This window comes from Brassica napus, chromosome C2, assembly GCF_020379485.1.
Source record: "Brassica napus cultivar Da-Ae chromosome C2, Da-Ae, whole genome shotgun sequence".
In the NCBI taxonomy this organism is placed as follows: Eukaryota; Viridiplantae; Streptophyta; class Magnoliopsida; order Brassicales; family Brassicaceae; genus Brassica; species Brassica napus.
Genome location: NC_063445.1, coordinates 50,118,954 through 50,139,112, shown reverse-complemented (window position 1 = coordinate 50,139,112; position 20,159 = coordinate 50,118,954). Strand labels below are relative to the sequence as shown.

Here is a 20,159-nt window from a genome sequence, read left to right as displayed (position 1 = left end):
CGGAATATTCCGAGGAAGATGTCGTCGGAATATTCCGAAGGATAAACTTCCTCGGAATATTTCCAAAATTAAAAAAAAAATTATAAATTTATTTTTTTAAATTGAAATTCGAAAATATAAAATTAAAATTGAAATAGAAAACATATTTAAAATACAAAAAATAATAAAATAGTTTTTATAAATAAAAAAATGTTTTATAAATACAAAATTAGTTTTAATAAATATGAAATCATCTTTTTATAAATACAAAATAGTTTTTATAAATACAAAAAATAATAAAATAGTGTTTATAAATCAAAAAATGTTTTATAAATACAAAATTAGTTTTATAAATATAAATATTTTTATAGATATGAAATCATCTTTTTATAAATACAAAATAGTTTTTATAAATACAAAAAATAATAAAATAGTGTTTATAAATCAAAAAAATATTTTATAAATACAAAATTAATTTTAAAATATGAAATCATCTTTTATAAATCCAAAAATCGAATTTATATACAAAGAACGGTTTGTATATTTAAAATAGTTTTTATAAATACAAAAATAAAAAATAGTGTTTATAAATCAAAAAAATGTGTTATAAATACAAAATTAGTTTTAATAAATATAAATATTTTTATAAATATGAAATCATCTTTTATAAATCCAAAAATCGAATTTATATACAAAAAACGTTTTGTAAAATCGAATTATGTAGAAAAAACGTTTTGTAAATACAAAAATAATGAACAATTTATAAAAAAAGTTCTCAACCAAATCACAATTCTAAACCTATTACACAACAAATCACAATCCTACCCAATCACCCTAACAAAAATCTATCAAAAACCTTCTAAAATCATCAAATCTACTTAAAAACCTAACAAATAGGACCTAAGAGAGTGGGATAGGGTCCTTACATGATTTGTAAGGAAATTGAAAGGATTCGCCGGAGAGATCGTCGCGAGAGAAGGTGGAGAACGCCGGAAGGAGAGAGAGATCGCCGGAGAGGAAGAAGAGAGAAATGGGGAAGAAGATGCGTTTCGAGTTTATAAAACCTTGGGTCCGACGGATATTTTTCGTCGGAATTCCCTCAGTATTTTCAATTTCAATTTTCGCGAAATATTTGGCGGCTTGTTTGCCCGGTTAAATGAAAATTTTCCGAGGAAATTCCGACGGCCACTTAAATATCCGTCGGAATTTCCTCAGAATATTTTCATTAATTCGAGGAAAAAGAATATCCTGTGCATGTATTTCTATTAATTTATATTGTTCCTCGGAATTTCCTCGGAATATTCCGAGGAAATACCGAGGAACTAGTGTTTGGGGTTTCAAAACATCAATTTTTTTGCCGTATTTCATTTCTTATACAATTGTAATGAATACCATTGAGGATTCTTTGTATAGATGAGCATAAACCATGAAATAACAAATTTTAAAACGAATTGTAAGTATTCCCTTTACCGTTCATTAAAGTATATAAGTGTTTCTCTTATGTTGTGGGGATTTCGTTCATACAATCGGAAAATTGTTTATTATAGGGTAAGGAACAAATTTTTGACTTCATAATGAACGTAAGACACTTAATAAGGGTTATATAGGTGTTATTCAAACCGCAAAACGTTGTTTTCGGTCTAAAAACCCTATTTCCTCGGAGGAAACCCTTTTCTTCCTCGTAATTCCGTCGAAATATTCCGAGAAAATTCCGAGGAACTAGTGTTTGGGGTTTCAAAACGTCAATTTTTTTTAAACGGATCGATCGATGGATATATGTCCAAAAACGCATCGATCGATCACTAAGATGGACCAAAGCGTAACAATGTGATCGATCGATGAGATTATCCCATCGATCGATCGAGGATATCAAGTGTTCCTCGGAATTTCCTCGGAATATTCCGAGGAAATTCCGAGGAACTAGTGTTTGGGGTTTCAAAATCTCGAATGTTTTTTTATAAACGGATCGATCGATGGATTTATGTCCAAAAACGCATCGATCGATCACTAAGATGGACCAAAGCGTGACAATGTGATCAATCGATGGGTATATGTCCAAAAACGCATCGATCGATCACTAGTTCGTCGGAATTTCCTCGGAATTTTGTAAAATCCCTATAATATTTCCTCGGAATTCATCGGTTATTTCCGAGGAACACATTTTTCCTCGGAATATTCCGACGGATTGATGTTTCCTCGGAATTCCGTCGGTATATTCCGAGGAAATTTCGGAATTTCTGAAGATTTCATTTTCCGTCGGAATGTCCGTCAGAATACCTCTGTTTTCTTGTAGTGTAATAGTACTTATTTGACTTTGACCAGAAATAAATTCCATGCATGTGTATATCGCCAGTATGTAACATTTAATAATCACCAAATATATTACATTGTGTTTTTTAACTTTTAACATAGGAAAAATAAAAGGAATTGAAAACATATTGAACGGAACTCATGTCATGATAAAATACAGATTACTTGTAAATCCTTTCCCTCTACATATGTATGTCTCTTCCATATGATTCATCAACCCCAAAACAAAAAAAATAAACGCAAATATCAAAATAAATTTAACATGAAGACAACAAAAGTACTAGAACGCATGTTTTCCTTCATCTTCTTCTTATTGTTCTCCATCACCAACAACATGGCTTATCCTCTCTCTACAAACTCTCGCTGGATCATCAACGAAAAAGGACAAAGAGTGAAACTGGCGTGTGTGAATTGGCCAGCGCATCTGCAGCTCGTGGTGGCGGAAGGGCTGAGCAAGCAACCGCTTGATGCCGTTTCCAAGAAGATAATGGCAATGGGTTTCAATTGTGTTAGGTTAACTTGGCCACTAGATTTGGCTACAAATGAGACATTGGCTACTGATGTTACTGTGAAGCAATCTTTTCAGAGTCTTGGTCTTAGTGATGACATTGCTGCACAGCCGGTCCTAGTTATTATAAGGCTAGAAGCCAATTTAAAAAATGTGGCTGAAGTCCCTCGAACCCGCAACCTGTAACAGGTTACAACAACCACCCAACCGCTGGGCTACTAAGAACTTTCTGTTTAAATGTGGCCGTTTAGGATGATAATATTTGGTGGCTGGAAGCACAAGCTTCATTGGCTTCCCTCCAAGACCGGCTCTGCATTGCTGGTTTCCAAACCAAGAACCCATCGATGATTGATCTTCCACTCATTGAAGCTTACAAGGTATTAATATAATATTTTCTTGGATGCTTTTTAGAAGAAAATAAAAGATTTAACCGATCTAATGATGACAAAATAAAACTATTAATTTATTAATTGCAAGTATTATTTTCTGAAAGTTTCAAATTATAAAAATTGGCATAAACGTAGGTTTATAATTAAACAAATATTAGTTTGAAATAATATTTTCAACTAATTAACAATCGAATTTTGTAGATTTTTACTTTTAAAAACTGCTCTTTTCATCAAATTACATTGATGTACTATAAGATAAATGAATGTATACCAATAAATTTCTTTACCAAAGAAACAGTTAAAAACAAAACAAAAAATCACTTTTTCCTTTAAAATAAAAAACAAAATATTTTATTTTGCGTCTTTTTGCAGAGCGTGGTGACTACGTTGGGAAAACACAATTTGATGGTGGTATTAGACAACCACTTGACCAAGCCAGGGTGGTGCTGCCGCTTCAACGACAGCAACTTCTTTGGCAATACTTTCTTTGAACCTGGCTCGTGGATCGCCGGTCTGACTAAGATAGCCACACTCTTCAAAGATGCCTCCAATGTGGTTGGTATGAGCCTCAGAAACGAACTTAGAGGACCTAGACAAAACGTCGACGATTGGTTCAAGTACGTACATTTGTATAACTAATTATTCGCACTTGATCTTATTATTCTGTCGCTTTTCCAAAGTACATAATAGTTTTTTTAGTACGAGTTGGCTTTTAATTTGTAAAGGTTATGGCCATGGTTAACAAAAATATATAAATATATGTATTACAACAACTTGCTCGCCAGCAAAAGAAAAAAATAATGTATTTTTCAATCATATTGCTTTCTAATCATAAACGTTTATAACTAAAAAAAGTGCTTGTTATATAAATTTATTTTTAAAAACTTTCTTTCGTTACGGAAGGTAATATGTTTTGGTCAAAACAGAAGGTAATATGTTTTGGTCAAAACAGAAGGTAATAGAGAAAATGACTAGGATAACACTAAAAAAGTTTTTTGTCACAAATATAGCCTTTAAGAATAAAAATGACCAAAATAACATTTAATGTTTTATCAAAAAAGATAAATATACATTTATATCCCAATGGTAAATTAATTTAGACATTAGGGTTTAGAGTTAAAGGATGGGGTTTAGGATTTATGGTTTAGGGTTTAGGGTTTAGGGTTTAGGGTTTAGAGTTTAGGGTTTAGGGTTTAGAGTTTAGGGGTGGAGTTTAGGGTTTAGAGTTAAGGGGTGGGGTTTAGGATTTAGGGTTTAGGGTTTAGAGTTTAGGGTTTAGGGTTTAGAGTTTAGGGGTGGGGTTTAGGGTTTAGAGTTAAGGGGTGAGGTTTAAGATTTAGGGTTTAGAGTTTAGGTTTTACGGTTTAGAGTTTAGGTTTTACGGTTTAAAGTTGGGGAGTGGGGTTTTGGGATAAGATTTCAAATTTTAAAAAATAAAAAAAATTTAAATTTTTTCAAAAGATAAAATGCTATTTTGGTCATTTTAGTTTTTGAAGCCTATTTTTGTGACATAAACTTAGAAATATGCTATTTTGGAGATTTGCCTAAGGTAATATAGGTTTCGTACTTTTCAAACAGTTATTTAAGTTAGAAGATATATTCTGCATATATATTACTAAATATATCAGATTTTTTGTTACAAAATATATATTGCTAATTACGATTTGTTAATCGTCTATAAAAAGATTATATTGACCGAAACTCAATTTTAGTGATTTTGAATAAAAGGTCAGAACAACATCGAATGATCTACTTGTTTGTACTTCTCTTTGTCCATATTCGGTTGGTCTTTAATTTCTTGACCAATCCAAAACTATCTCAACCATTTTTCTTTTTGAATGAAAGTATCTCAATTTTCTCAACCATTAACCACCAAGCATTGTAATTGTAAATATCAGTACCGGATTAAAACTATGGCAAATCTCCAAAATAGCACATTTCTAAGTTTATGTAACAAAAATAGCCCTCACGACAAAAATAGCATTTTATCTTTTAAAAAAATTAATTTTTTTTTATTTTTCAAAATTTGAAATTTTATCCCAAAACTCCACTCCCCAACTCTAAACCCTAAAACCTAAACTCTAAACCCTAAACCCTAAATCCTAAACCCTAAATCCTAAACTCCACCCCTTAACTCTAAATCCTAAACCCTAAACCCCACCCATAAACTCTAAACCCTAAATCCTAAACCCTAAACCCTAAACTCTAAACCCTAAATCCTAAATCCTAAACCCCACCGCTTAACTCTAAACCCTAATGTCTAAATTAATTTACCATTAGGGTATAAATGTATATTTATCTCTTTTGATAAAATATTAATTAAGTGCTATTTTGATCATTTTTACTTTTATAGACTATATTTGTGACAAAAACTTTTTTATTGTTATCCTAGTCATTTTCCCTTAAAACTATATATGCTCTATATATTAAGGGAATGATGAATGAGATATGATAATATAAAATAGCTCTAATTTTTTGTCTCACTAAATATGCATGTAGATACATGCAACAAGGAGCCGAGGCAGTTCACGGAGCAAACCCTAACGTACTTGTAATCCTTTCTGGCCTCACCTACGACACCGACCTTTCTTTCGTCCGATCACGACCCGTTACCCTAACTTTCTCCGGAAAACTCGTCTTTGAGATCCATCAATACTATATCCCCTACACAAATATATGGAGTTCCAAAAACCCTAACGACGCATGCGGGGACATTCTGAAAATCCTCCACGACGGAGTCGGTTTCAACCTCCGGGAATTCCCGGTGTTTCTTAGTGAGTTTGGAATCGATGTGAGAGGCGTAAGTGTTGTCCAAAATCGGGATTTTGGATGTCTATTAGGTTGGGCGGTGGAAAATGACGTAGATTGGTCGATTTGGGCACTTGCTGGAAGCTATTATATCTGAGAAGGTGTGGTCGGTATGATTGACTATTACGGTGTCTTGGATTCTGATTGGATAAGTGTTCGAAACAACAGTTTCTTGCAAAGATTTTCTCTGATTCAATCACAGCTTCAAGGTAATTAATTAGTCCACATGTTTTTGATTGTCAAAATAATTTTTATCAGTCGAAGTTCTTAAAATTTTAATTTTTTCGTCTCGAAGACTCGAGTTTCGAATACATGATACTTGATAGTATAAAATCAATATTTACTAAGTTACAACAATTAAATATACATAATCATATAGGAATAAATAATCTTCAAATTGCTATTCAAGTTAGATTTGTTAGATTTAATTAATAAATTACAATTTTTCTACGGAATCTTTGTACGGTCAAAACTTGGTTTAACTAATTGACAAAAATAAAAATTACTAAATTTACTTATTCAAGTTTTAGCGGCAATGAATTGTTTTTCTTTGTATGTATAATGTTATATATTCCCTTCGCTGCATAGTTAACGTCTCGCCTTCTTTGGTTAACTAACTTGGTTTACCAGCACCAGATCCTCAACCCAAAGTCAACAATCTTGTTTTCCACCCGTTGTCCGGACTTTGCATGCTACAATCTTTCTTAGATCCCACTAAGGTCACTCTCGGTCGATGTAATGAATCTCAACTATGGAACTACTCTACTGACAATACCTTGAAACTTCAAAACAAGTCTCTATGCTTAGCGAACACTGGACCAAATGCACCGGTGGTTAAGCTCAGTGAGACGAGTTGTTCCAGCTCTAATTTGTGTAAATGGCAAACCATCTCAGCCTCTAAAATGCTCTTAGCTGCGACGTCAACTAATAACTCAGCTTTGTCTTGACGTCGATGGAGACAATAACATCGTGGCTACCAACTGCAAGTGTGTGAACGGCGAAGACGGCTCGTGTGATCCGATGAGCCAGTGGTTTAAGATCGTCAAAGTCACTATATAAATGATGTTTTCTATCTATGGGATTAGCAATTAATTAAGTAACTCACATGAAGCCTATTATATTATGTTATCTTCTGTTTCCCCTATGAAAATTATAATAAAGGACTACACAATATTGCTATGAAATTTGGGTCTAGATTGCAGTTTTTGCACTGCTACAAAACAGCAAACGATATGTTATATGATTCAAAATCAGTCGAAGAACTAATATAATGCTATGATGTTAATCAGTGTGTCAAAAGACTCAAAACCACATATCTCTGCCCGGCCCATACTAAATATGGGTCATGTGCAAACCGTTCTTTTTTTTGGCCAAATGCAAGGTTAATTATATCTACAAAATATGAAAATTGGACATCTTTCATACAAATATATAAAAAATTAGAACTTTAAAAACACACAGAAAATTTGATTAAAAAATGGACCATGCAGCCCGACGTTGGTGGTCGAGTGGTGTGAGGCGGCTCGCAATGGTCCTAAGGGCCGCGAGTTCGAACCTCCCCCTCAGATATACCCCTACGCCGGGTCACCCGGGCCCACCCTGCTACTTCTGGGGTGGAAATGACGTGGCTGCTGCGGGCCTCGAGGGATGTCTGGGCCCCGGCCTGGGACCCTCGGTTAACAAAAAAAAAAAAAAAAAAAAATGGACCATGTTCATATGCACTCTTGGCACATGGACAAAGCCGGGACTAAATGTGATTACTGTCGACAAATAACCATTGGTAATTTGTTTGATCAACTTTTGACATAGCTTAATAGTATACGAAATCATGAAGACATTCAGTACAAACTAATTACAACCAGTCCACTTACTACAAAATTTAATAAGGTAAAAGCTAAATGTCGCGCTAGTTCAAACTAGATATATACATGTTTGCGGTAAAAGACAAAAAAGGGTTAGATGAACTAACGTTTCAATGGGTTTCGGTTGCGTTAGATTGACTTGGTATTTCTGCAGATATTATGATTGTGAGACAATATCCATTCTTGTACTTTCCCTGATCAAAGCTTTCCAGGTAATACCTTTCCGTTCTTGTAATCTTCTACTTATCAAGCTTGTCTTGCAAGAAAGATCTAGTTTGAAACCTATATATCCTCAATTTAAAGTTTATAAAATTATTAACTAGTCTTTTTTTTTTGCTAAAATTTAGAACTAGTCTTTTCTAGGAACACTTTCCTACAAAATTACGAGTTTCTTTCTTGTTGGGTTATTAATTTAGCTTCTTGGGTCTTTCACGGATTAGAGGGAACAAATAAATCATGATAATTTGATAGAACTCTAAGCTCAATTATATCGAGGCTGTTGATTAAGCTTTTCAAGGCCAAAACCAGAGACAAAGCTGATATACAAACACAACTAATTTATATCCAGAGACAAAGCCTCAGTTAATCCATAAGCTTCATAGAAATTGCAGTTTCTGCTAAGGGGTTCTCCCTGAAAACAGGGTCTCAGCTCCACTGCACCTCGACAAAATTGGATTTCCTCATCGGCAACAATAAATAATCAATCAAGAATTTTCTTTTTTTTTAAAGGCTCAGAACTTATATACAGCTTCTTCTATCAAGAATTTTCTGAAGCAGAACTGGCGTAAAGCTGTTAAGATTTAATCATCACTGCCACCAAAAATAAAACATATAAATATACCAGAAGACAGGTAACACTGTAAACATTACAGAGATATATAAACACAGTGCTGTTAAAATTCTGGCCAGATTAATCTTTGCTCCGGAAACTTGAACTTCTCTCACTTTTATAATCTAAGAGAGTTCACCATTATGAAGCACATTCAAACAATTATATTAGTATATACAAGATGAATCGAAATCAAATTAAAGTAAAATTACGACAGATGAAGAAGAAGAAGATAGAATGTCGGCGGCTATGGAGCGGGTTTGAAAAACTAGGGTTTATACGGTGTTTGTTTTATAGAGAGAAACAGGGAGGATGATTTAGAATCAGGGAAATTCAATTAATGGGCCGGCCTATTTTGATTGCGGCTCACATCCTTAGAGGTCCATCATTAAATTTTGGGCCGCTTTTTATTAGAATTGTTTTGTTTGGTAAACGAAACAGATCGGATCCCAAACTAAAATGCACTACAGAAAGTAAAAAAAGTTCACTTTCCTTGTTTGTTATTTTCATAATCATAAGTGAAAAATCATTACATGGAAAACATTTTCTATTTAATTTAATCTATTAATTTAGTATCCTGCTTTTACCTACTATTAACAAATCAACCACTTAAAGAATTAGTTAATATCACATATTTAATTATTTACATTAATAATAAACCAACTAAAAATTTGAATTTTATTTTTAATTATAACAAAATCTGTTGAGAAAGAATCTAACAAAATCATACTTAAAAAATTAAATATTTTTATAAAATAACACATTAATTTATTTCTTAATTAGTAATCTAATATTATTATAAATTAATGTTAACTAAAATATAATTATAAACAAGAAAATAAAAATTCTATACTATTTTTTGATAAACTCTATAATTCTTTTCTGTATTATATAAAAATAGAAGTGCTATATGAATTAAATATGAAAATTATATTAAATAGGTTCATTTGCAGATTTTATTTTTTATAAAATAGTGTATAAATATAGTAACAAAAACAAATTCAAAATTTATGTAATCTTCCAAACTTAAAAATAGCTGTGCAATTTTCCAAAGTTTTCTTGACAAATATAAAATTTTGAAAATAAATATTCAAACTCAAAATAATAATATTTCAAATTTTACAAAAGATAAAATCATAGATAATAAAAATATTTTTTTGAAATGCACCATGAAAAAAAAACAACTAATATTTTGAAATCTTAATTAAAAAAAACTTAATATCATAACATCCAAAATCTCTTATATTAAAAAACATTTACAAAAATAATATGATAGATGTATAGAATTTACTAACATAATAGGGTTATATTATTTAAACAAAACAATGTTTTTACTTATAAATCCCGTAAAATACTAAAATGATATATGTTAAAGTATATTTTTGTAAACACAACATGTAAATATAAATTATCTTAAACATATTTATTTTCTATAATATAAATAAATAAATTTTAAAAATTTATTATATGCAAAATGTATAAATTAAAGAAAAACATATTTGAAAAATTTTTTTTATTTGATTATTTCAGATTGTTATTTTATTGTACCCAATTCGGAAATATATTAGTAACTAGTAAGTAATAAAAATTAATAACCAAGTAAAATGTATTAAACAAATCACTTAAATTATATATTTAAAATATTTGTAATAATATCAAATATACTTATAAAATGAAAAATATAAGCACGAACGTGCGGGTTAAAATCTAGTTTTTACTTAAATTTGATAATTTTTTCTTTGTAAATAATTTTATGTGTAATTGTGTAATCCACTCAAAATAGTTTTTATGAGCTAGAATTTCAATAAATATTAAAACTAAGAATGAAAAGGCCATGTCAATATCCCAAATTTTGGTTGACCTTAGCTAGTCTTTTGTGGAATATTCTTGGTGCCATTCCAAAAAAAAATGTTTTTACTAAATTTATATTTTTGTATTTGGTCTACTGAAACTTTTAATAATCAAACTATACCTAACACCCTTAAAGTGATTTTTAATTCTAATTGGATTTCATGATAGTTTTAGACCCAATAAATTAGCCTAAAATGCTTTAAGGGTTAATTTCATGTTCTTTTTACCGGAAAACAAAGATGGTATCATGTTTCATAATCCTTTTAAAAGAAAATTAAAGGTAAGCACATCTAATCTAACATCAGAAAAGAAGTTTAAAGGCTGCAGTCAACGATCACTATCAACGTAGTCAAGCACAATACGAAAGGTGAAGATATCACCACGTGTCGAAACCCCGTCAATCAGAGAGAGATGCAGGATGTGATCATCACTAGCACACAGTCTTTCTATTGTCCCTTTCAACAGGTCACTGAGTAAGACAGCTAAACACTAGAACTACAACGATTAGATTTTTGCCTGAAAAAGAACTCCCTTACCCTAGGTCAACCCAGTTCTAGACCCCAATCCCTTTTTCTATATAAGGAAATATAATTCCAAAATATTTACGAATTTCTTTATCCTTCGTTCAAAATTAAACAAAATGGAGAAATATGAAGTTGTTTACCATAAATAATCCTGATTTTTATAAGAAAAAACATTCAAATGGGTAATGTGATCGACATGGTTTTTTTCAGAATGAAAAAAAAAATTCGCATTCATAAATCACGGTTAGCTTAAGTGACAAATATTTCATATATGTGACGAGTTTATAGAATGTAACAAAATGTTCTTAAAGGAACACAAACTAGTCAAGAGATGAAAAAAAAGATTAACACAAAATAAATACGGGTATGCATGCAAACAAATTTAAAACTCAAAATACTCTTTTAAATATATCACCACTTAAGTAGTCAAAAAAATATACCGCCACTCAATCATTTACCTGCCTGAACTTAGTTAAAATTCATTGCTACTTACCTCATTCACCCAAACTATCACTGTTTAGAACTTTTGATGTTAATAAACTGAATGTTGATGAACCAAATAAAGTTAGATTGAGATAACATACCAAGCACAAAAACTTAACAAAATGATGTCTAATTACACTTCTTACATTTTATGGTTTACATTACAAACACAGTTTCTAGAAAGATGTCTCTCCTACCACCGTTAAACCCTAGCCACCGTCTATGCTACTGCTGGAAAAGTCATCTTCCTGACTGTTATAATGGTCACTACCGCAACATGATCCACTCACAGAGAGATCTTGACCGTCCATTGGCTCAAGATGTTTACTATCGAGTCCGGTGCAACCGTTGATGTTGATAGAGACAGGTTCCGTTAGCTGCTTGCCGTCTCGTGGAGGCGTAAAAACTACCGGAAGGTAAAGCTCAGCCTCGCACGGGAACTTGGCGCTCTTGAAGTGTTCCTTTAGATCCTCCAAGCCCTTTTTGACGATTGAAAATAACAAGATAAAAACACATAGTGACACCTAATTATCATAAAATTCAATACAAGACTTTTGTTTAATTATAACTTAAGGCTGAGACTTTGGTATATGTCCATGAGTCATCTGGTGGAACTTATATATGTTTGCAGAATATTTTGAGGGTTAAATCAAGTTTATGTTCTCTATGACTTCAAAACACTAAATAAATGTGTAATATAATGTATACCTGAACTCTCGCATATGTGATTTGGCAAATCTTCTGCGAATTAAAAACCTCCCAACGTTGAAGATGAAACGCCTTGTAAAGCCTCCAAGCTGCCTCCGGAGACGTCATGTTCACAAACCCATAACCAACATTGCACTTGTTGCTAATATCACAGCAAAAAAAATAAAAGAGTTGTCATTTTTGGTAATAGATACAACCGATACTATACTGTCAGTGAAGTTCGATGTTTGATTACTTGAAATCCATCGGGAGATACACGAAATCATAAGAAGAAAATGGTTGATGATGAGCTTCGTGTTCGTCTTTCCCCTCGGTGATCGCTTCGTTGATGTGAACGCAGTGATTATCCAGCATATTCAACAGCAGCTTTTGGCTAATATCAAACCCAAAAAGAAACATTGTACCTTTAAAAAATTAAAGTGGAATCTCATATACAAAACCTATAGGAATCTGAAATATAAGAGCATCCAGGAAAATGATAGTCAATTAGTGTAATATGAAACAAGAATATAATTAAAAGCTTGATGGAACATAGCATAAGAGAATTTTATCTAGAATATAAAGCTTTGAATATATAAACAGCATATTAGCACAGGAATCCATGTGAATATTATAATAAAAGATTAGAAAGATCTAAATCTTTAACAATCCTAGAGTTTAAAAAGCTTTGAAACTTTAATCCATACAAATACTTAATTGAAAGTCTTTAGCCATCCTAGTCCTTATAATACTGATAGTTGGAAATAAAATAACTTTAAAATACTAATAATTAGATTATATAGCCAACCTGTACTTGTTTGGTATGTTCTTGATCATCAAAGTGGTACGTGGATCTCTGCAACTTGGATCATCCATGGTTTCTTCACTGATAAGAAACTGACTTAGTTCCATGCTCTTCATATGTCTTTTCTTCCCCCACTTAGCCACGTTCTTGCTCTTTGTTTCGGACTCCGCTCCTCGGATCTTATTATGCTCATTATCTTTGATACACAACGAACCCATAGAAGCTTCAACAACAGAAACTCCATTATTAGGGCTCACATTCTTGTTTTTATCCTTCATCAGAGTAAGAGGCTGCCTCATAGGAGGAGCTAGAATAGGTGGTGGTTGAAACAGTACATGTGGTTGCCTTAGTGACCTGAACTTGTTTTTAATCCCACCTGGTCGGCTATATTCGATTACAACTTCCTTCCCACAAATCTCTTCACCGTTAATTCCATCAAGCGCTTTCGCTGCATCCCTTACATCGTAAAACTCAACGAATCTTTGATGTTTCTTGTACGGTGTCTCTCTCAACTCTTTGATGGGACCTGAAGCCAAAAAATTACAATATTATCAACTGCTAGAGCTAATTAAACGGTATAATATTGTCAGTACACAAAAGGTAAATAAGGGCATGATGGATACTAATCATATTGTAATTGAAAATGTTTAAGCACCTGACATCCACAAATCGAGTAAACATAACTAAAAAAAAAATGTAACATAATCAAGACAGAAACATTACAAAAAAAAACATATACCGTAAACTTGGAAAATCTGTCTGAGAGCAATGGACGAGACTTCAGGGTTTAAGTTAAAGACCACCAACGTTCCTTGGTTGCAACCGTTAGGAACCGCACTTGTAGCCTGAACTACAAACTGAGCCCACACAGGTCTACCGGAAACAAACCCACGCACCGGTGAAGAAGAAGATGGCAAGCTCCAAACGCTACCACTGCCACCAACCTTGGCTTGGTGCTGCATGTGTCTACCACAAATCTCTCGAACAGCTCTTTTAGCGTCACGGAGATCGTAGAAATGGACGGTCACGATTCCTTCAGAGATTCTCTCCATTTGCACGCCACGCACGTCGCCGAATACCTCTAAGTCGCGTCTCACCGTAGACTCGGTGGCGTCACGCGGTACGGAGATCAGAGAAAGAGATCGCGTCGGCGACTTCGACTGGAAAGGAAGCCGTTGAACGGCTGAGACACCGTTAAAATACGGACGCGGTGGTGGTGGTAGTGGAGGAGGAGGAGGAGAAAACATCATCGGATGTGGTGGGAGATTAAAGAACGTGAAAACTCTTGGTACCGTCGGAGATAATCCGTACGACGACGGAGGAGGCGTGGGAAAAGGTGGCGGCGGCGGAGAAGTGTAGGGAAAGTAAAAACGGGAGGAGATAGGGTTTAGTGGCACAAACTCTTGAGCTCGAGGGTCTAAAGGAAAAGCTCTAGAATCTTCCATTAGGGTTTGTTGTTTTTCTTACCGGAGTTCTGATGTTTTTACCGGTGAACGTGATCGTGTGAGAGAGAGTACTGTAACGTCGTCTCTCTCTCTTTACTCTCTTTACACTATAGACAAGACAGTGGAAGAGAACAAATGTTTAATTTTTTATTTTTATATTCTTTATGTCTTTCCATAAGCATTTAAGTTTCCTCGAAAATGACTGTGGCTTATAATCCTTTTCACGAAGTTACGTTAATACCCCTACTAACTTTTTGTAGGTTTGGGTTCTTGGTTTACGAGGCAGTATATATATGTAGATTAAAGTCCATACGCGACACGAATACTGAGTACGTGGAAAATGTTCGTCTTTAATTTTATGTTCTGCAGATTTTCTTACAAAAATAATTGAAACTCTGAAAAGAAAAACAAAAAACCCAAAAAGTGAGAAGTTGTATTTTTTTTTTTGACAAGAGAGAAGTTGTATATTAATTACTGTCGAGTATGTTTCAGAGAAAAACCATCACTGAATCGAACAAAGAGGATGATGGGAGAATCGAGAGTAACTACGGCAGCATATGAAAATGGGAAAGATCTCGTTGAAAGCATTTCAAAACTCCAGATGGCTAAAACAAGCCATTGATCGGCATTATTTAGCTGGTCTTAACTCTTTGCGTTTTAAGTCGTAATGATACTCGCGTTTCGCGAATCTGTGGTTAGTTTTAAACAAAAACACGATTGCTTTTAACGATGATTGCTTTTAAACAAAAACACGATTGTTTTTAACGAGGCAAGAACCAAGTTTATTTCATATTCAATATATTTTTTAAATAAAAATAAAATATTGTCAAATTAATATTATCTTTTTAAAATTAAAAAGTAAGAAGAAATAAATAAAAAATAGGACTAGTTATAAAAAAAAAAAATTAACATAATCAGCAAAACATTAAAGGTATGACTGGTTTTCCCGCTACCACCCGCAAACGCAGCTTTTGCGGTTGGTAGCGGTTGTTGGCGTTTTGCAACAATCGCTCAAGCCGCTCCAAACCGCTCCAAATCACTCTAAACCTCATACATTCAAAAGCTGGTTCCAGCTAGCGTTTGCGGTTGCGGACGGTTGCGGGAGGATAAATTTTTTTTTTTTTCTAAAACAATTTAAATACAAAAATAAAAATATTCAATAAAAAATTTAAATTAGAATTATAAAAATACTAAAATATATCTATTATATTTTAATTAATATTATAAAACTTTAAAATGAAAATATTTTCTATAATTTTAAAAAAGTTTAAACTATAACTTTCTAAATATAAATTTTATATTTATTATAATATTATTATTTTTGATATTTTATAATGATATAAAATGTAAATATTGTTAATTTATTATTTAACTGCTGTTGCGTTTGGCAGTTAACCAGTCATAAGTATCCCGCAAACGCACCAATTTCTAACCGCAGAACCAGTCGTATAATTCTTAAAACCGCTAGAAACCGCAACCACCCGCATCCGCAAACTCCCGCAGCCGCAACCGCAACCGCTGCGGTTGAACCAGTCAGGCCCTAAATCCTAAATCATAATCCTTAAACCCTAAGTTTTAATTAATATTATAAAACTTTAAAATGAAAATATTTTCTATAATTTTAAAAAAGTTTAAACTATAACTTTCTAAATATAAATTTTATATTTATTATAATATTATTATTTTTGATATTTTATAATGATATAAAATGTAAATATTGTTAATTTATTATTTAACCGCTGTTGCGTTTGGCAGTTAACCAGTCATAAGTATCCCGCAAACGCACCAATTTCTAACCGCAGAACCAGTCGTATAATTCTTAAAACCGCTAGAAACCGCAACCACCCGCATCCGCAAACTCCCGCAGCCGCAACCGCAACCGCTGCGGTTGAACCAGTCAGGCCCTAAATCCTAAATCATAATCCTTAAACCCTAAACCCTTGGGTCAACCCTAAACTCTAGGATAAATCAAAATCACTAAACACTAAAACACTCAAAGATTTAGGGTTTAGGATTTAGGGTTTAGAGTTTTAGGGTTTAGTGTTTTTATTTAGAGTTTAGGATTTATCCAAGGGTTTAGGGTTTACCCAAGAGTTTATAGTTTACCCAAGGGTTCAGGGTTTAGGATTTAGGATTTAGGGTTTAGGAATTAGGATTTAGGGTTTAGTGTTTTGCTGCGACGTTAAAAAAAAAATTAATTCTTTTTTCTGTAACTACTATTTTTTTTTTACTTTTATATTTTAAAAACATAATATAACTTGCCAATATTTTATTTTCTTTTTTAAAAGATATCGAATTTTAAATAGTGAAATCTTATTGGTTGGTGAACCTAGACCCTAGGGGGTGAACCTAGAGGTTCACCCTAGCGGGTGAACCCAAGAATAACTCAATGTTAAATAAAGAGCTATTCTCGGGAACTTCTAGGTTCACCAACCAATAGGATCTCATTATTTCATACTCCCTCCGTTCCCGAAAATAAGATTTTCTAGAGTACTTATGCTTATTAAGAATTTAATAAATGTTTGTAATTTAATTTATTTGTTACTTTATTATACATTTTCCAATAAATTTTCACCAATGAAATTTAATCAATTCAAATATTCTCAATTAATGTTTTTCAAAAGTATAAAAAAAATATCTTAACAATATAGAAAATCTATCTTTGTGGAACAAGAAAAAATTCTAAAAAATCTTACTTTCGAGAACGGAGGTAGTATATGATAGTATCATTTCGAAAAAGAAAAAAAATATTGTCAAGTTATATTATATTCTTAAAATAAAAAAGTAAAATAAATAAAATAAAAATAATAATATGTTATAATTAGAGAGTTTAGAGACTGAATATTTATGTGTTCTTATTAATGATCAAGAGGGTTTCTTTATATAAGGATTACAAGATGAAGATAAAAGGAAAGTGTACATATCCTAATCCAACAGGAAATAGGAAAACTACTAAAACATAATAATGGAAAGATTACATCTACTAAGATCCTTTTCTCTAAGCTTTGTGGCCGTCTTTGTCTCTCCTGAAGTCGGCTCTCTCTCTCCTCTCTCTAGGCTTCGGCCGTCCCTCCATCTTCTAGGTATTGGGCCGGTCTTGGACCGGGCCTGGTTAATGGCAATCCACTCCATGATTTATAACACTCTCCATTGGATGCCATAACCATACAGGATTCGTAGTACGCTTCAAGTTGCCTCATTAAAACCTTATCAGGAAAACCCAGTGGGACAAAACCATGATGAAGGAAAAAGAGTACAACACGCACTACTCCCCCTGATGTGAACCTCATTGTAGGTTCTACATTCTACGCATCTTGGTGCGTGATATTTCCTGTATGTATAGGATGGGAGTAATCGGCCAGTTTCATTACTGAACCGTAATTAGACCATTTCGACTTCTTAGGTCGTTTCTCATGTCCTTTGACATCGAGTGTCCCGGTAAAGCATATGTGCTAAGCAATGTGAATCACAATGTCCTCGGAGATCACTATTGGGTCTTTGCAAATCGTGTTTGCATATGTCCATAGTCTAGACGTGATCGTCTACTATCAACTGCTCTTTACTTTGGCGATTTATGGTTACCATCGACCATGTATCAATCTGGCCTAATCATGACCGGGTCATAGACCTCGTCTATAAGTGTCCACTACTTGCCTTGTGGAGTTTATACGGCAGCAGACCATTCTGCTATGCCGGATCCTTACTTAGGGGATCTGATGTCGTATTGCAACCTGATGGTTGATCTTTTATTTCTACTAGTATGTGATCAAGGGATAAGGGCCGGACGCCTTTTAGCCGATGGGCCGGACGTTTTTAAGCCGGAGTGATGGACGCCTTTAGCCAGAAGGTCGAATGCATTTAGCTGGACACCCATATAGATTTATTCTATTCCTCTTTTAGGTTTAGTATAATCACAAGGAATTTCAAATATATGGACTGTATTGGATTGTCTTTTGTACAACTCCAAGATCATGCGTGATCACTTTATTTTACATACTATATGCAGCTGCTTTTCAGTCCATGAATCAGCTTAGGAACAAAGTTGTTCTTTCAATTTATCCAGTGATCCATATGCTGCTTACTACATCATTTGTTTCCAATTTCTTTCTTATGACAGACCATTGTCAATTTCGAAAATTCTGTAGCAGCATCCACCACATAGGAGTTTATCTCCTTATAATATGTTCCTTTAATCTCTGTGAGTACCTTGTGTAACAAGCTATGATCTAATGCTGTTATTAGGAAGACATGAACACCCTAGACCTCGTGATCATGTGTCTTCTCTCACGGTTTCATTACCTCACAAGATCCATCTATTTCATTGGTTGATCAGATGGCGTTTCTGTATATGTATATGGCCAATACGCTTATCTCTCTTTTAGATACTTTGAACCTCCACGTTTATCTTTCAATATAATCTTTTATGATCTTTATGATTGTATGAGTACTCATTCGTGGGTTCATGATCCTCGCTTATCTCTTTATGTTCAAGTGTTATTCTCTTATGCATCTTTTATATACATTCATGTGTGTGTGTGTCGACACTTTCATGTGGTTCCATTATGTTCCAGACATGATCTGATCACTTTGAGATTTCATTATCCAGGACCTTTGTTACCTAGTAGCTTGGCGTCCCAAGCCACATGGTTTGGTACCTTAGATGTGTAGCTGCACAGCCTTTTCTCAATGTCTGTTTGGTTTCTAGTATGATCTCGGATCTATCATTCCATGCACCATTCCTTTCTATCCGAGATCCCTTTATCTTATGGAACACTTGGTCTATCTAGTATAGACTCTATAGCAACTTGATTATGTCTCTTCTAGGACATTCATTTGGTGCTAAGCTGGTTAGTCATTTCTCGGGTCAGTGTCTGGTATTTCGATTAGCTTCTCAATTAACTAGCTTTATATAATCTTTCTTTGGACGTCTTAAATTATAATCTCTAGTCCGAGGATCTTTGCCAAGACAATGATGGTTTAAAACCATTCTTATCATTCTTTATCCAGCTTATAATCTTTTTCCTTTATTGTTTGGATAGACGGATGCAATCCGTGTGCTTGGCCACAATATGATCACCCATGTTTGGCTCAAGTTTTCTTTATAAATCGTGGGAGAAAGTAATACTCCTATCCAACATATATTTCCAATCCTCTTCTGAGGTTCCATCTTAGACGGCACATGTATGTATGTGGTGGTTTATTCAAAATCTCTTAAGATGGTGTATGTCTGTTTTATGACCTGTATTCAATCTGAGATGGGAATATCTATGCTCACTTATATGGCCTGATTCATATGATCATATTATCATTCTATACATGTAAAATCATAATGTTCCAAGCTTATAGACTTTAGAATCTTAGTCTTATAGATAATGGCTTACTTGGCCGAACCTTTTATGGTAATGGCCTCTCTGGCCGGTTATGGCCCTTGCGGCCGACCTGTTCATAACATGGTCTCTTTTGCCGAGTAATGTCCTTATGGTTTGGCCGTTTTAAAACATGGCCTCTACGGCCTAGGAATGGCCTTTTATGGCCGAGCCATTTGTAACATGGTATGGCCTCTACGGCCGAGGAATGGCCTTTTATGGCCAAACCATTTATAACATGGTCTTTAGACCATAGTGGTACACGAACTTGTAGTATTGATCATGGGTTTATCCTCTCTCCCCCTCATGACCA

General features: G+C 33.6%; 2 protein-coding genes, 3 non-coding genes and 1 pseudogene across 5 annotated transcripts; 2 read left to right on the top strand and 4 right to left on the bottom strand.

The window, feature by feature from the left end:
- Positions 1 to 2,623: 2,623 nt before the first annotated feature.
- Positions 2,624 to 3,825, top strand: LOC106437419 (glycosyl hydrolase 5 family protein-like). The gene is made up of 3 exons (XM_048749189.1): positions 2,624 to 2,911; positions 3,049 to 3,174; positions 3,559 to 3,825. The coding sequence occupies exons 1-3, from the start codon at positions 2,624 to 2,626 to the stop codon at positions 3,823 to 3,825; spliced, it is 681 nt and encodes a 226-aa protein (XP_048605146.1).
- A 1,711-nt stretch (positions 3,826 to 5,536) lies between these two features.
- LOC106432897 lies at positions 5,537 to 6,833 on the top strand (annotated as a pseudogene).
- A 1,598-nt stretch (positions 6,834 to 8,431) lies between these two features.
- On the bottom strand, positions 8,432 to 8,544 carry LOC125582811. Its single transcript, XR_007320263.1, has one exon. It is a non-coding gene; the product is annotated as a small nucleolar RNA Z278 (small nucleolar RNA).
- A 36-nt stretch (positions 8,545 to 8,580) lies between these two features.
- LOC125582806 lies at positions 8,581 to 8,675 on the bottom strand. The gene has a single exon (XR_007320258.1). It is a non-coding gene; the product is annotated as a small nucleolar RNA Z223 (small nucleolar RNA).
- A 14-nt stretch (positions 8,676 to 8,689) lies between these two features.
- Positions 8,690 to 8,838, bottom strand: LOC125582850. The gene has a single exon (XR_007320294.1). It is a non-coding gene; the product is annotated as a small nucleolar RNA snoR137 (small nucleolar RNA).
- Positions 8,839 to 11,122: 2,284 nt separating this feature from the next.
- LOC106432911 (protein terminal ear1 homolog) lies at positions 11,123 to 15,671 on the bottom strand. Its single transcript, XM_013873756.3, has 5 exons — positions 13,775 to 15,671; positions 13,039 to 13,561; positions 12,487 to 12,624; positions 12,252 to 12,393; positions 11,123 to 12,022 (listed from the first exon to the last, which is right to left on the bottom strand). Exons 1-5 carry the CDS (start codon positions 14,478 to 14,480, stop codon positions 11,753 to 11,755), a joined length of 1,779 nt encoding a protein of 592 aa, XP_013729210.3. The 5' UTR covers positions 14,481 to 15,671; the 3' UTR covers positions 11,123 to 11,752.
- Between the last annotated feature and the right edge of the window lie 4,488 nt (positions 15,672 to 20,159).